Source organism: Theropithecus gelada, chromosome 8 (genome assembly GCF_003255815.1).
Source record: "Theropithecus gelada isolate Dixy chromosome 8, Tgel_1.0, whole genome shotgun sequence".
Taxonomy (NCBI): domain Eukaryota; kingdom Metazoa; phylum Chordata; class Mammalia; order Primates; family Cercopithecidae; genus Theropithecus; species Theropithecus gelada.
The window spans coordinates 51001931-51018262 of record NC_037676.1 but is presented as its reverse complement, the minus strand read 5'-3'; the positions used below and the strand labels follow the sequence as shown (position 1 = coordinate 51018262).

At 40.7% G+C, this 16332-nt stretch overlaps 1 protein-coding gene across 2 annotated transcripts; it reads left to right on the top strand.

The window, feature by feature from the left end:
* The first annotated feature begins 376 nt into the window (after nt 1-376).
* Nucleotides 377-4571, top strand: SNAI2 (snail family transcriptional repressor 2). Of its 2 annotated transcripts, XM_025395074.1 has the most exons (4): nt 377-688; nt 807-1149; nt 1895-2440; nt 3348-4571. In XM_025395074.1, exons 2-4 carry the CDS (start codon nt 1071-1073, stop codon nt 3527-3529), a joined length of 807 nt encoding a protein of 268 aa, XP_025250859.1. In that variant the 5' UTR covers nt 377-688; nt 807-1070; the 3' UTR covers nt 3530-4571. The 2 variants fall into 2 exon arrangements, with proteins under 2 accessions (XP_025250859.1, XP_025250860.1); XM_025395075.1 differs by lacking the exon at nt 377-688 and having other exon boundaries at nt 750-1149.
* The last annotated feature ends 11761 nt before the right edge of the window (nt 4572-16332 follow it).

The following is a 16332-nucleotide window of genomic DNA, read 5'->3' as shown; positions in this document are numbered from 1 at the left end:
AATTAAAAAAATTGTCTCTAAAGACGCATACACCCTTTTTCCCATAAAAATGCACTGTAGTACATGAAAAGATAAGATCTCTTGTCAAAAGTGTGAGTGAGAGAATGTCTCGTGGTTCCAAATGACAGTTTACCTCTTGCCCCCCTTCTCTGCCAGCGTTCCTTTTTATCTTTGCAATCTTCCCGTTCTTCCGATCAGCCTGCCTTTAACGGGCTACAAAGCATTTCTTTCAAGCCACCATAGCTAACACGGTGATATGATTACTTAATTTGCACGCGGCCGCGCTGCCCCTGGCTTCGCGGAAGCCCTGAGTAGCGCAGCGCCCTCGCCGCACGCAAGGCTGCAGTCGCTCTCCAGGCCAGAGTCCCAGGAGAGCGTCCTCCGCGCTCACAGGCGCCTTTGTCTTCCCGCTTCCCCCTTCCTTTTTCAAAAGCCAAGAGTTAATTATTTGGTCCCTGTGCAAGGCAAACCTCTCCAGATGCCACTTCCAAATATAGGCTCTCATTAACACCAGAGGCTGGCCTGGTATGGTGCAGGGCGGCCCTTCCTTCCCCTGGCGGACACTGTGTCCCCGCGCGCTGACGCTGCCCCACATCTGGAAGCCAGGCGGGCCGGGCAGAGACCCCGGCTCCTGCGCCCCTCTTAACTCCCAGACAGCGTGGATCGCGGGCGGGGTTCACCGAGGGAGGTTACCTCTCTTGAAAATACTTAAACACTTTTTTTTCCTCTCCACTGAAATCTCGAAAAACAGCCCATTTTGAACCAGAATAATTTAGTCTGACAACAGATTCTTCCTCTGTTCACAGCTGTCCCAGAGGGAGGAGCTGAAATCTGAACCTCTCAGCTGTGATTGGATCTTTCTTGCAAAAGAGAGGAAAAAAAAACCCTCCCAACCAAAACGGGCTCAGTTCGTAAAGGAGCCGGGCGACTTCAGAGGCGCCGGCCTGTCCGCCTGCCGCACCTGAGCGCGGCCCCCGCCGGAGCCTGGCCCGCCGCGATGCTGTAGGGACCGCCGTGTCCTCCCGCCGGACCGTTATCCGCGCCGGGCGCCCGCCAGACCCGCTGGCAAGATGCCGCGCTCCTTCCTGGTCAAGAAGCATTTCAACGCCTCCAAAAAGCCAAACTACAGCGAACTGGACACACACACAGGTAAAAAGAGAAAAATATATCTAGAACTACGTATCTAGAGCGTTGCAAATATGAATCTACGTATTACCCTTCAAATGCCATTACAAAAGAGCCAAAGGTTCAACTGTTTTCCTTTTAAACAGTGTCCCGAAAGGGAGCTTACATTCTTTTGATCATTTGGGGTGCGTTTTAATTCAAAACTTTTTGAATTCTTGACTAACAAGGAACATTTCATTCAAATCTCGCAGCTTCGTGTTTGCTAAAGCCTGTGTATACATGCATAATGAGTATGTGAAAGATGAGTGACATAAGAATTGAATTACTGCGTTTTTCATGCACGAAGTCTCCTTTCCTTTAGAAGGCGGCTTGATGCAGGCATATCTTTGTACTCACGGTCGTAATACACCTAAAGAGCCCATACATAAAATGGAAAACAACTTTTCTGAATGTTTAAAAATAATGTTGAGGCTCTCCCTCCTTAGTGGGGACTGAGAAGGCACTGGCTTGGCTGCACTCTGTCTTCAGAGCACCTATAGCTCCGTACAGCTGTCAGCCTATGTGTGCATTAAGTACAGTAACTCCGTAGGTGCCAGGGTGGAAATGAAACATTTCACCAGTGTGTATGCCCTCCTAAATGGGTCTACCTTTTCCCTAAGAAAATCACGTGTGTGTTGCTAAATATCTTTCCAGTGTGTGTATGCTTGCGTGTGGATTTATTTTTAGTTCTTTTTAACTTAACCTTCTCTCCCTCCCTTTTCTTTCCCAGTGATTATTTCCCCGTATCTCTATGAGAGTTACTCCATGCCTGTCATACCACAACCAGAGATCCTCAGCTCAGGAGCATACAGCCCCATCACTGTGTGGACTACGGCAGCTCCATTCCACGCCCAGCTACCCAATGGCCTCTCTCCTCTTTCCGGATACTCCTCATCTTTGGGGCGAGTGAGTCCCCCTCCTCCATCTGACACCTCCTCCAAGGACCACAGTGGCTCAGAAAGCCCCATTAGTGATGAAGAGGAAAGGCTACAGTCCAAGCTTTCAGACCCCCATGCCATTGAAGCTGAAAAGTTTCAGTGCAATTTATGCAATAAGACCTATTCAACTTTTTCTGGGCTGGCCAAACATAAGCAGCTGCATTGCGATGCCCAGTCTAGAAAATCTTTCAGCTGTAAATACTGTGACAAGGAATATGTGAGCCTGGGCGCCCTGAAGATGCATATTCGGACCCACACATTACCTTGTGTTTGCAAGATCTGCGGCAAGGCGTTTTCCAGACCCTGGTTGCTTCAAGGACACATTAGAACTCACACGGGTAAGAGAAAAAACATAGGCAGGAATGTTACTCTGAGATACAGTGAAGCCCTGAACTGGCTGTTGGATTTGCATGAAGTTGTGACATAGTGCTTTTAATGATGGACAGTCATTGATAACTACTTCCTGACTACTCAAAAAGTTGTTAGGGCACAAAGTGCTCCATTTCTTGCTAACAACCTCTGCTCTAGGGACTGCAAACAGCATGTAGACTTTGGAAAGTAGATTCAGAAGGTTTGGTCTCAAAGATCAGTTAGAAAATCAGGAAAGATGTGCTTGAATGTGTGTTCTGTGAAACTGCCCCCAGTAATCAGCAAAAACAAATGTTGCTATCTTAATCAATTGATTTGGTTAATAGATGAAGGCTTTTCCTACAGTTTTCTGTTAGTTACATTCTTGCTCTGATATCTATCACCAGTGGGTGACTTGGCTAGTTGAAACTAAATTTACTTTGCCTCTCTTGCTTTGTTTGGGGATTTTTTGCTGCTTAATTTCTTATTCCTATCACAGAATTATCCTGCAGGTTATCATGGCACTTAGACTGCCTTAACCATAGTACAGAAAGAGGGAAAAGGGGAAATATTGGGAAATGTTGGGAGGTGCTCAACATTAGCTGCACCTGCTGAAGCAGAAAGCTTTAAGAAGTGAAAGTCCAAGAACTACGGAAATTATTTCTGCGTAATTGGCAGCAGTAATAATATTCTGTGTATGATTTTTAAATGCAATATTAAAATTTATCTTCAAAGGTCAGGTATTTTTAAAGTGTCTATTATGAGAGATTTTAATCAGGTTTTGCTGCTTCTCATTATTTAGGCAAAATGTGATTGACTTTTGTTAACATTATTTAACTTTATGTTTCCTCTAAAAACACTGACTGTCTTTCTTTTTTTCTCCCACTCCATCCCCAGGCGAGAAGCCTTTTTCTTGCCCTCACTGCAACAGAGCATTTGCAGACAGGTCAAACCTGAGGGCTCATCTGCAGACCCATTCTGATGTAAAGAAATACCAGTGCAAAAACTGCTCCAAAACCTTCTCCAGAATGTCTCTCCTGCACAAACATGAGGAATCTGGCTGCTGTGTAGCACACTGAGTGACGCAATCAATGTTTACTCGAACAGAATGCATTTCTTCACTCCGAAGCCAAATGACAAATAAAGTCCAAAGGCATTTTCTCCTGTGCTGACCGACCAAATAATATGTATAGACACACACACATATGCACACACGCACGCACACACACACACACACAGAGCTGCAAGAGCACGGAATTCATGTGTTTCAAGATAATCCTTTCCATGTGAAGTTTAAAATTACTATATATTTGCTGATGGCTAGATTGAGAGAATAAAAGACAGTAACCTTTCTCTTCAAAGATAATATGAAAAGCACATTGCATCTTTTCTTCCTAAAAAGAATGCGAAGATTTACATTGCTGCCAAATCATTTCAACTGAAAAGAACAGTATTGCTTTGTAATAGAGTCTGTAATAGGATTTCCCATAGGAAGAGATCTGCCAGACGAGAACTCAGGTGCCTTAAAAAGTATTCCAAGTTTACTCCATTACATGTTGGATGTCTGGTTGCCATTGTTGAACTAAAGCCTTTTTTTGATTACCTATAGTGCTTTAAAGTGTATTTTTAAAAGGGAGGAAAAAATAACAAGAACAAAACACAGGAGAATGTATTAAAAGTATTTTTGTTTTGTTTTGTTTTTGTCAATTAACAGTATGTGCCTTGGGGGAGGAGGGAAAGATTATCTTTGAACATTCCTGGCGCATGCTCCATGTCTTACTATTTTAAAACATTTTAATGATTTTTGAAAATTAATTAAAGATGGGAATAAGTGCAAAAGAGGATTCTTACAAATTCATTAATGTACTTTAAACTATTTCAAATGCATACCACAAATGCAATAATACAATACCCCTTCCAAGTGCCTTTTTAAATTGTATAGTTGATGAGTCAATGTAAATTTGTGTTTATTTTTATATGATTGAATGAGCTCTGTATGAAACTGAGATGTTTTCTATAGCTATGTCTATAAACAACCTGAAGACTTGTGAAACCAATGTTTCTTTTTTAAAAAACAATTTTCAAGGTTTTTTTTTTACAATAAACAGTTTTGATTTAAAATATCTTGTTTGTATACTATTTTCAGAGACTTTACTTCTTCGTGATTAGTACCAAACCACTGTACAAAGAATTGTTTGCTAATAAGAAAAAAAGAATAGTGCTTATTATGCGTCTGAAGTGTTATTTTATGTGTTAGATTATAATAAAGTGAGCTGCTAGTATTATTTTTACTCTTAAGATAGTAGTGTCACATTCAGAAAAGACAAGATGGTGGATTGTTAGTGTACCACTTTAACAAAACTCACACTTTCCAAGTGCAAAAATAGTTGCATTACTAATACTTAAAAATACTTTTCAACATTTTTTATGTTGACTTTATTAAGTTTATGAAAACAAAAATTGCAATCACTTTTATTATTACATAGGCGCTGTAACAGTTTAAGATTTTTAAAAGAAATATTATGTAATGAAATAAATGAGGGGAAAAGAATACAAACTGCATGAAAAGACCAGGAGAAACAATTTACTATAAATTACACGAGTTGGAAAATTAAACCATGCAAAGAAATCCCCGCATCTAGTGATATATAAAATAAGTGATATGTTTGATAGGAACAGGTCAGTGAGCAGTGAAAATTACCTTTTAAGGTATTTGAACACGTTGGACAAGCCCACACCCAAACCTAATGTGTACTGGAGAAATTATAACATGACCATGCATTCATACACATATGCATGTGCAAATGCTAAATAAATGCATGTGTAGTAACTCATATGCAAAAATCCTAACCATCATAGGAACTGTGAAAGTTAACCAAATGTATATTTGAATTCAAACTCCTAAACTTATTATAAGAAGAAGAGTTCCTGCTTCTGTTCATCACATCTCTCTGGAGATTTGATCAGAACTTGGAGATCATCTTTTTCCTTTTAATATCTTTGTAATATGATACCAATAAATGCCAGAACCTGTATCTCAAAGATGTTAGTAGCAGGCCCCTAGGAAATGACCAACAATAAATACCAATACTATTCCCTTAATGTTCATATTTCTTCCACTGTATGTTACATTTACATTTTCAACCAACATATAAAAGGGGATGCATTTGACTAAAAAAAGGCTTCAACTTAGTATTCTGCTTTAATTTTTTGACATTGCAATACATATTTTTTAGAGACAAAATTATTTGGAATAGCAGTTTATGGATATGAAAAAAATGGCTGATAGCTTGACTGGAGCATTCTAAACTTATAAAAGTACCAATTTAGCGAAATGTATATGGTATAAAAATGATTGCCAATGATTATCTAGAAGTTTCCAAGCCAGCTAGCATGTAGAAACATCTGGCAAGGGGAAGTGTGAGTGAGTCAAGCCTTCTTGGATGTTCTGGTTGGCTATCCCAGGAATCACATCTACTCCTGTTTCCCTTCCTCATTTGTAGGTCTACAGGCAAGTAGCCTCTTGGTGACCAAAATCTAATCGGCTTTCTAAGAGGAAAAGTCTATTCATTGTTTAATTTCTTAGTGAAGAATTACTATTAATATTTTTGTAATTTATTTGACTTCATTCTCATCATTCTAATTTCATGTTTAAAATATTTTACTTTCATTAAGGTGTCATGGGTCTGAATTAAGTTACAGCAGATATTAAGATATTCTTTTTTTTTTTTTTTCAGATGGAGTCTTGCTCTGTCCCTCAGGCTGGAATGTGGTGGTGTGATCTCGGCTCACTGCTCCATCTCTCAGGTTCAAGCAGTTCTCCTACCTCAGCCTCCTGAGTAGCTGGGATTACAGGCGTGCTCCACCACGACCAGCTAATTTTTTTAAGTCCATACTACGTTTATTTCTTAAAGTTTTATTATGAAATAATTAGAGATTCACACAAAGTTGGAATGCTAGTAAGGAGAGGTCTAGTCCTGTGTACACTTCTGGGAATGCTTACATTTTAACATAACTACAGTACAATATTAGAATCAGTAAACTAATATTGGTACAATGTACATGTATTTTATCACATTTGGATTCCTATACCTAATACTACAATCAAGATACATAAATATTCCATTATCACAAAGAACTCTCTCATATTACTCATTTATAGTCACCACTCTCCCAACTTCAATATCCCTAACCCTTAACAACCATTAATTTGATCGCAATCTCTATAATTGTGTCATTTCAAGAATGTTACATAAATAGAATCATATAATATATAACCTTTTGATACTGACTTTATTTCCTATTTCAGCATAATGCCCTTTGAAATCCATCCAAGTTGTTGCATATCAATAGTTCCTTCTTTTTATTGCTGTGTAGTATTACATGGTATGATTGTGCTACTGTTAAATCATTCACTTACTGTAGGACATTGAGGTTGTTTCAAGTTTTTTGCTACTACAAATAAAGATGCTATGAACAATTATGCTCAGGTTTCCGTGTGGAAGTAAGTCTTCATAGGATAAAAGGTCAGGCACAAAACTGCTGAGTCATATGGTTTAAGTGTATGTTTAGTTTTAAAAGAAACTGCCAAATTACCTTCCAGAGTAGTGATATCACTTTACAATCCCAACACCAATGTATGAGAGATCTCATTTCTTCACATTCTCACCAAAATTTGAAGTTGTCACTATGTTTTACTGTTTAGCTGTTTTAATAGATGTGTAGTGAAAACATCTCACTGAGGTCTTTATTGGCACTTCCTTGATGGCTAGTTTAACATATTTTCATGAATTTGTCATCTGTATATCCTCTGAGGTGAAAAGTCTCGTCATGTCTTTTGTTCATTTTCAAATTAGATTGCTTGCTTTCTAACTATTGAGTTGAGGAGGTTGTTTTGTTTGTTTTGTTTTTGGTTGAGACACAGTTTCATTCGGTCGCCCAGGTTGGAGATGCAGTGGCTATCACAGCTCACAGCAGCCTCTACTTCCCGGGCTTAAGCGATCCTCCTGCCCAGCCTCCCAAGTAGCCACACCAAGCTAATTTTTTTAAACATATTTTTTGTAGCGACAAGATCTCACTATGTTGCCCAGGCTAGTCTCGAACTCCTGGGCTCAAGTGATCCTCCTGTCTTGGCCTCCCAAAGTGCTGGGATTACAGGGGTGAGCCACTGTGCCCAGCTAGGCATTTTGTATATGTGCTAGATATGAGTTCCCGGTCAGATGTGTGATATACAAATATTTTCTCCCAGTCTGTAGCTTAGCTTTTCGTTCTATTAACAGGGTCTTTCCCAAAGCAAAAGTTTTTAATTTTTTATGAAGTGTATTTTATCTTTTTTTTTTTTAAATCATCCTTTGCCTATTTTATCTTTTTTTAAATCATCCTTTTGGCATCATGTCTAATAACTCTTCTCTAAACTCTAGGTCCCACAGATTTTCTCCTGTTTATTTTTCTCCAAGTTTTACAGTTTTACATTTTATATTTAGGTTCATTATCCATTTTGAGTTGATTTTTGTACAAGTATAAGGTTTAGGTCAAGGTTTTACATCTTATAGCTATCCAGCTGCTCCAGCACCATATTTTTTTCTCCTTTTTCCGCAGGTTCTAATCCAGCACCCTTATTAAGACTATTCTTCCATTGAATTACTTTGGCACTGCCAATTGTGCTGACTCCATAAATCTCAGATAAAAATAGCCACTTTCAATAAGATCCAGGTGATACCTAATCTGATCAAACAACTCTTGTCCTTTGGCTTTTTTTGGCAAGTCGGCACTAACATCAGTACCATCCAGAAGGGACACCCGACATGTTATGATGGACTTGGAATCTCCAGCTGCAGGAATAAGTGTGGCAGTGTGTTGTGCTTCTCGGAGTCGTTCTTTCTCTTCATGTTTACCCATAGACAGATTTCCTAGTGTTCTATGGAAGAAACTCAGCATTTTTGTCACTCAGCTGGGGATGGCGCGTCCCTGGCGGTAGCTACCAGAGGGAATAAGAGCCGAGCAAGGCTGAGGAGGGGGTGGCTCCTCAGGAGACACTGAGAAATAGCACCCACAGTGAGCCCACCCACTCTAATTCCCGGAGGACCCTGACCTCCTGCCCATCCACCCCTTAAAGCTCCCTCCCAGCTCCCTAATTTTTATATTTTTATTAGAGACGGGGGTTTCACCATGTTGGTCAGGCTGGTCTTGAATTCCTGACCTCATGATCCACCTTCCTGGGCCTCCCAAAGTGCTGGGATTACAAGCATGAGCCACTGCACCTGACCTAAGATATATCTCAAGTAAATTTTTAGAGTTTTTAGAATTTTTACCAAGGTCTTGCACTTAGTAAAAGTCTGCTCTCCTATATACACACATAAGACCCAAATCAAATGTCAATTACTTTGAAATACTTTACCAAATTCACCCCCTCTGGGAGCTTTATACTATTTATATGATATTACTTACCTCATTATATCACAATCTTTTTTTGATGTCTTTTTCATTACACAAAACATCCTTAAAGCAGAAATTCCTAGTACCCAGCCCATCATCTAGAACACAAATATCAACAAATGTTTGTTGAATGACTATATCAATAAAATGACAGAAATTGGTAAAAAAATTGCTTGCAGATCTAAAAGAAATTTATCATATTTCCCTTTATAGCATAGTATTGATGATTTCTGAGAGATCCTTGAAGCAAATTTACTGGTGTCTCCTAGTGATGACAGATCTTCAAAATAGATGGGATGTCCAAAAAAGTGAAGCAGCGGAGTAAATAGAGTGCATATAGACAAGGTTTAATAAACATTCTGAAAGCCTGCACTTGGGAAACTATGGTTTTAACAATATGTATATATGCACATGAGCATTCTCAGTATCTTTAATTTGTTTCATATAATCTTGGACTCTGTGTTATAGTGAGGAAAGCACAAGTTCCTAAATCCAACAAATGCATTCATTGCATCACTGCCTCACCACTTGTTGGCTTTATGTCCTTGTGCAAGTTACGTATCCATTTCCTATTGTGTAAAATAGAAAGAGAATCTCAGTATTATAAATAAAGTACTCAACAGTCCCTTGCCTCATATATCATAATAATGAGCTCTCAACGTTATCATTAAATGTCCATATCCCCTCTCGTACAAGGAAACTGATATATATGACCTTCTTCAATGGTTACAATTTATCTCTGAAGTTGGTATTTCATGGATAAGGATATTAAACTTAGAAAGGTTGGATAATGGGCCCAAAGTAACAAAGGTGGCAAGTTGCAAAACTGAAATACAAACCCAGAGTCTTTGGGCTGCAAACACACTGCATTTTCCATGGCACCAGGGGAGTGAGGAGGAGCTGCTGTACCACACTCAGCAAGAGATTTGTACCTTGTAGGCATGTAGCAGAGGTCTGTTGAAGAGGACCGTGATCATGTGCTAAATATTCCAATGGCATATTTAAAACTACCGTCATTCAGGGGTTGTACAAAGCACATATAACAATCTTCAAAGCCATTTCCCAGTTTCTTCTAGAAATCCTGTGGGCTCCACCCGCTGAGGCATCAGCCCTCCCTACCGTGACACTTTCCCATAGCCCCTCAAGCTCTCCTGGTGCCCTTGAGCCTTTTCTGTGGGGCTGTTCTCAGTGGGGTTGGGAAGCAGCTGGTCTCCATCCTCTGTACATTAACACTTCATCTGCTGGAGGCCACTGCTGCTCCCTCACACACCCACACTCCGCACCCGGCTTTTATCTTCTTAAACTGAAAAGTCTTCCAAGTGAAACAATCATTTCTTTCACTACTAAAATGTGGACACTCTGGTGTAATGAGGCAATTATAACTTTGAAAAGTATAAGGCTTTTCTGGCTAAGATCCACATCTAAGGAGTTGTCCCTAGTTAAGACATGCGAAACATTTTGAGCAAAATTAATTTGAGAATGAGTACTCTGTCATCTAGGAAAGCAAAAATTCTCAAATAAGATAATTTTCTATCATTCTTGTCTCCTCATCAGACACAGGGGAAGAACTAACGCATTCCATTAACCTGAGATGGATACATATGAAGGAAAAAACCCTCTGATTTAATTTTCAGCAATAAATGTGTACAACCTACCACTACAAAAGTAAATCTATGGCTGAAGTTAGGGTTAGTATACATCCCTCCAGGAAGTAATAATTACTCTGTGGAAGGCATGCATGTAAAAATCAACAAGCATGGCAACTTTTCCGTTGTGGCAGTTGGCCAGAACCCTGAACAATGAGAGATTAGCAGAGGAAATGGCAGCCTATCCCTGTCCGCAGACTCCAAAGAGACTGGGAAGTATTTATAGCCATGAGTAGGAGAGCTGCTGTGAGTAAAAGATGGGAGGATGTATACTTTATTTACCAGTTCATCTAATTAAGCTCTTCTGGTTACAAGAGTCAGTTTAATCCATTTAGCACGTTGTTTTGAAAATTTGTAAAGATAGTTGTGAGGCTCTTTGAATGATCACTAAGTAATTTTTGTAGACAATGGCCAGGGGGACGGGCCTGTCATTCATTTGTTTCACCAGTTAGCACAGCAGAGAAGGATGTGAGGATATTCTCCACAAATCTGTTCTGGGGCTTGAATCAATTGCCTCCCAGGTAAGAAGCAACACTTAATATGGTTCTTCTATATAGTCGGGAGGTAGCAATAGCTAATTCTAAGGAATGGAAAGGGAAGGCCTGGATTGAATAAAATAGTGATATCTTCTCTGGCCAAAGGAAATGAATGGTAATTCTATTTCTCGTGAGTTCCAGCTTCTCTGCCCATACGTCCTTCAGACCTATAGAGGTTTAAGGCTTTCCCGTATTGTGTGATAACTTTTTTTAAAAATTTAGTAGAAAAGGCGGTAATAGAAGGTATCGCCTTCAGCCGCGCACAATGTCGCTAAGCTTTAGGCCCAGAGGTCCTGCCAGCCTCAGTCAGGGTGTGTCACGTCCCACCGTGCCCAGGCTCTTCTGTGGGTCTTGGGAATGTCCTGGTTGATGGGTTGAGCGGGCCTGAGAGTCTGCATTTCCAGCCAGCTCCCAGGCCAGCCTGCTGGTGGTCCTCGTTCTCACTCCAGGCAGCCAAACACTAACCCATCTGGGCTCCTGGCCTCAGTTCCTTCCCCATCCCGTTCCAATCTCAGGACGGCAGCTAGAGAGCAGGGTGTCTGGAAGATGCCTGAGTTCCACGTTTGCCGCTAGGAATGGGGACAGGGGGTCCTGAAAACAGGATCCCACGGAAGCCAGCGTTCTCTGCTCCTGCGCGCTCTGCAGGGCCCCCACCAGGATCCTGGGTTCCCAGAAAAGTGCGCCGGGGCTACTACGATGTACTGCTCCGGTTTCCACTCGAGGCTTCTAGGCACCCTGTCTCACCCTGCTCCACGAAGGCCAGAGAGGCAGGGCCGGGCTCTCGGCAGTGACGCTGCTAAATGGGGTTTCTCCCCACGCCTCAAGGGCTACCCTCCATGGTGACGCGGGCCTGGGGCCTCTGCAGACCAGGCCCTTAGTGCACCAGCCAGCTGCCTCTGCCTGGTGCCTTGGACCGCGACGTTCCTCCTGCTGGTCTGGGGGTTCCGCGAGGCCTCCTGGGCTTCTGCCTGCAATGTCTGAGGCCATTCCGGCTGAGAAAGCAGCTTCTGCAGCTCCTGCGCCAGAAACATCACTTTAAAAAAAAAGTTTGGAATTTTGCCAAGGGGATGTTAGCTGATGTATTTTTCTCCAGTTCTCTGATTACTTTTATTCATGTCATTTTATTTTATTCTTTTATTATGTATTAATATTAATGCAAATTTGAAAATAAGCTTACTTGGGGACATCGTTGTCTCCAAGTTGGTGACAAGCATCTCTTCCCTCTCTTTTAAATGCTTTTATTTCATAACACCTAAACAAGTCCAAAATGCAATAAAATAATAGATAATTAGACAAATAAATAATGGATAATTACGCTTATTAGGAGGTCTGCCCCCATCTCAGGTCGTGACTTCCAGAAGGTGGGCGGGAGGAGGCCTGCAGGACCATCCTGCCCTGGAGCCGCTGTTTCTTACCTCCTCCCTCTGTACTTGTCCAGTATGGGCTTCAGAGCTGCTTTGAACACTGGTGGTGACTATAAATTATATGTCCTTGGGGATAAAGACATTCTTCTGAGTACCAGCCTAAAACACACAACTAATCCCTGATGAAGCCTTAGTGACCACTGGCCCCACTTCCCCATCGCTGTGGCAGTAATGAGGCTCACATCCCAGCTGTGCCTTAGCCTGAGGGGTTAGAAGTAGAGCACTTGCCCCCCTCCAGCTTCAGAGATTAGATGGTGTGAAGCAGCCTGTTGCCTCCAGACAGGAGGAGAAGGGAGGCCCCAGAGGCCATGGGTTGCTCACCCATGGCAGGAAGGAAATCAGAGGTGCTGGGATAGGGTTGCCTCCGGGTGATCAAACTTCAGCAACCATCGGAATCAGCTAGAAGGTTTGTTAAGGCAGGAATTGCTGGGTCCCACCCCCCAGTTTCTGAGTGAGAGGGTTTGTAGTGGGCCTGAGAATCTGCATTTCTAACCTGCTCCTGGGGGAAGATGGCACAGCCAGTGTGGGGACCACATCCTGAGAATAACAGAGTGGGAAGTTAGGAGCCAGGACTGAGCCTCTACTGTTGTAGTTAATGGTGTGCTGTAAATCACAAGTTTTATACAACTTCAGAATCCCTTCTCTTTCTCCCTCTTATTTATTGCACGCCTTCTATTTGCCAATCAATCACTGTTATGTAGTCAGTGAAAAGAAGGATTGAACAAGACCCTTTAGTGAAAAAAGAAAAAAGCAGAAACTTTTAAAAATGGCTTTAAATTCTTTATCAATGCCTTTAAAAAAAAAAGAGTCTACATCACAGGGGGTTTGAAGGAGAAATCAAGCCAAACAGATACACTATAAAATGTGCAGGGATGGAAGGGGTGTGGAGTAGGGGCTTCCTTACATAATGAAAAACTTTCACATAATGAAAGAAATAAATTATAGCTTGCATAACTATGATGGTTTCTTTATAAAATTAAATTAAGTGAGGATCTGGCTTGTTTTTCGTATCTCAGGGTTTTGAATCGTTTTCTTGAGTTCTAGGCTAAAATAAATGAACTTGTTTGCTGTAATGGGGCTTTTCCTGGGAGGATGAGCACTGATCAGCTACAGATTTTTCTCCATGAACACAGCCAGACAAGCCCCTCTTGGATTCTGCTTTTTAAATCAAAAGATGTAAAAGGATCTTTTGTGTTACTGCTTTCCTGAGGCAATACAAAGGTAATAAAAAAGAATTAGAAGAAAAGATTATTCTAAAACATAACTTTCAGATTTTTTACAATTTAGGAAAATCTCAACAGCTCCAGGGCCGACCTGCCAGTGGGTGCTGGCTGGACCCAGGGCCGGGCGTGTGTGTCTCCAGGGGATGCCAGGTCCCACCACTGCTCACGCCAAGGATGAAACAGCCCAGGTAATTTTCCACAGAGGTGTCCTGATTGATTTCAAAGGCAGCCATTCTTTTCTTTTCAATTTGGAAAACCTTAAACAGGAAGAGTGCTGCATTTGTAATTGTCTTGCAGAAATTACTTTTGGGATGTTTGAAATAACAGTGGGTAAATATATAATATTATATATATATATAATATTATATATATATATAATTAAAAAAACAAACAAACAAAAAAAACAATGGGTGTAACTAGGTTCTAATCCAGGCCATACTGGTTTTGTTATTTCAGCATAGTAGTTGGAAGAACAGCACTCTGTCCTCAGACTGGCCTTGTTTCAAGTTGCTGCCTTACCATGTATGTTATGAGGTGGGTAAGCTGCTCTCTGTCTCATCAGCTCTATGGTGGAGACAATTCCTGGACCCAGGTGAGTGAAGGAACTGACGACAAGCACATGCCATGGTGTCCCACACAGCGGAGCGGAGCTTGGTGTTTTATTTTATATTTTCCTTAAAGTTGAGCCTGGCTTTCAACCCATACATACTAATACAAAGAAGAAAGCTGAAAATGTACTTTTTACCTACTGAAAACATTGTCTTACCCCTGCCTACTAGAAAGAGGCATTCATTCTTCTCTCATCAGTCTCTCCTACCTGTTCTTCATCATTGTTTAATACAAAACCACCTGACATTGGCATGATCAGAGAATCAGCCATGTCATTGTCATGGATTCAAGGGTGTAGATAGTATGCTCGTACTATCATTGTCTCATTCAGCATGATGCAAAAAGCTGAAGAAGTCAGAATGATATTTCTCCAATTTACAGACCACTAAAATACACAAATGTCTCTTCATCATCCAGTGAGTTTGACAAGACTTTTTACAATTTTGCTTTCCCTATAGTGCATTTACATAATGTGTACACTCATTGGGATACATAAATTACTTACGAAATCAGAAAAGAAATATTTTTAAAAGCCCAAAGGACAGAGTTGTATATTTATCTCTTATTCTATGATCAAACCTTGAGTTATTATTCTCCTCTTATGAACTTTAGCTGTTATCTGGGTTTATGTTACAGATAAAGTAACTTTTTAAAAACAAAGAAACTTTTGTTCAGTCAGGAGGGTTAAAATGATATTTCAGAAAAGAAATGATTCAGAGCAGAGTTGAAAAGGAAGATAAGAACCAGGGTTTCACCTATTTTGTTCATGAATACAATTTCCACTGACACCTGTGAATTCCACCTGCCAAAATTCTTACCTGTGACTGGACATTTTACACAAAGGTAGTAGGCTATGACACCTTCCTACCGTTTTGTTGAAGCTGAAACAAGGTTGTGCTGTGCACAGATAGATACCTCCAAGGGTCCTTCACAAGGATCAGGAAGTCAGTATTTATTTAGGAGCCAGAACACCCAAGTCAAGAGAAGGCATGGATGGTGGGGCTGGTCTCTGCCTGCCATTCAGAGGTCCCTGCTTGCCTGAGAATGCTTCCTTCCACCCATGGACCATGTGATCTGCTCCATCCTGCTCCCATGTCAAGCATATCCTTCCAAAACATGACGGAGCTGATACTGGAAGCAAACCCACTTTGTTTGACATTCCACACCCTTCAGTGTCCACCTCGGCTCTTTCTATTAGTTAGCCCAGTTAATGCAGTTAAGTTTCAAATCCTTATCATTTATACAAGGAATGAGAAAAATATGTCTTGAACTTACTGTTATCTTGTTTTGCTCTCTTTCCCATAATAACAAGTAAATATATGTATGTATGAATGTGTTTATATATACATATATATACACACACACACATATATATATAATTTTGATTTTAGATTGGCCACTGCCCAACATTATCAACCACAGGTCTTATCGAACAGTAGGTGGGACCCAAACTCCAACTTCATTCAGCTAGCTTATTTATGGGGGGCATTGTATAAAATAAAAACTCACTAAGTTATATAAAAACTTCAATATTGTTTCTAATTGGCCAAAGAGCTTTTGCTATCCAGTAATCATGAGATTATCTTTTGTCAATTACTAAGTAAATAAACACTCTAAAACTGTACAGAAGTTAAGAATTTATGTTTTTAGTGTTCTGTTTAATTTATTTGCTATCACAAATAACTTTTTTCTAAATATCTGAAAACTTCATGGGCAATTCATCGACCCAATATGGTTGGGAATAATCTGTTCTCCCAAGGGCTGTTGATGTTCCAGCCCACAGAGGAAGGAGGGAGAAGCTTTACTCAAGGGTCAGTGGCTCCTAGAAAATGCAGAGAGGGCCTATCTTGAGATCGTGTGCAACATCCAAACAATTCTGGCCCAAATGTGAAATATCTGATATGGCTGTGGCTCTCGACTGAGTCCTTGATAAATTAATCTGAAAGAATGTCTGACCCACTGGTGCAACTCAAAGGCAAACATAAGGTTATGGGATTGGCAAGCATGCC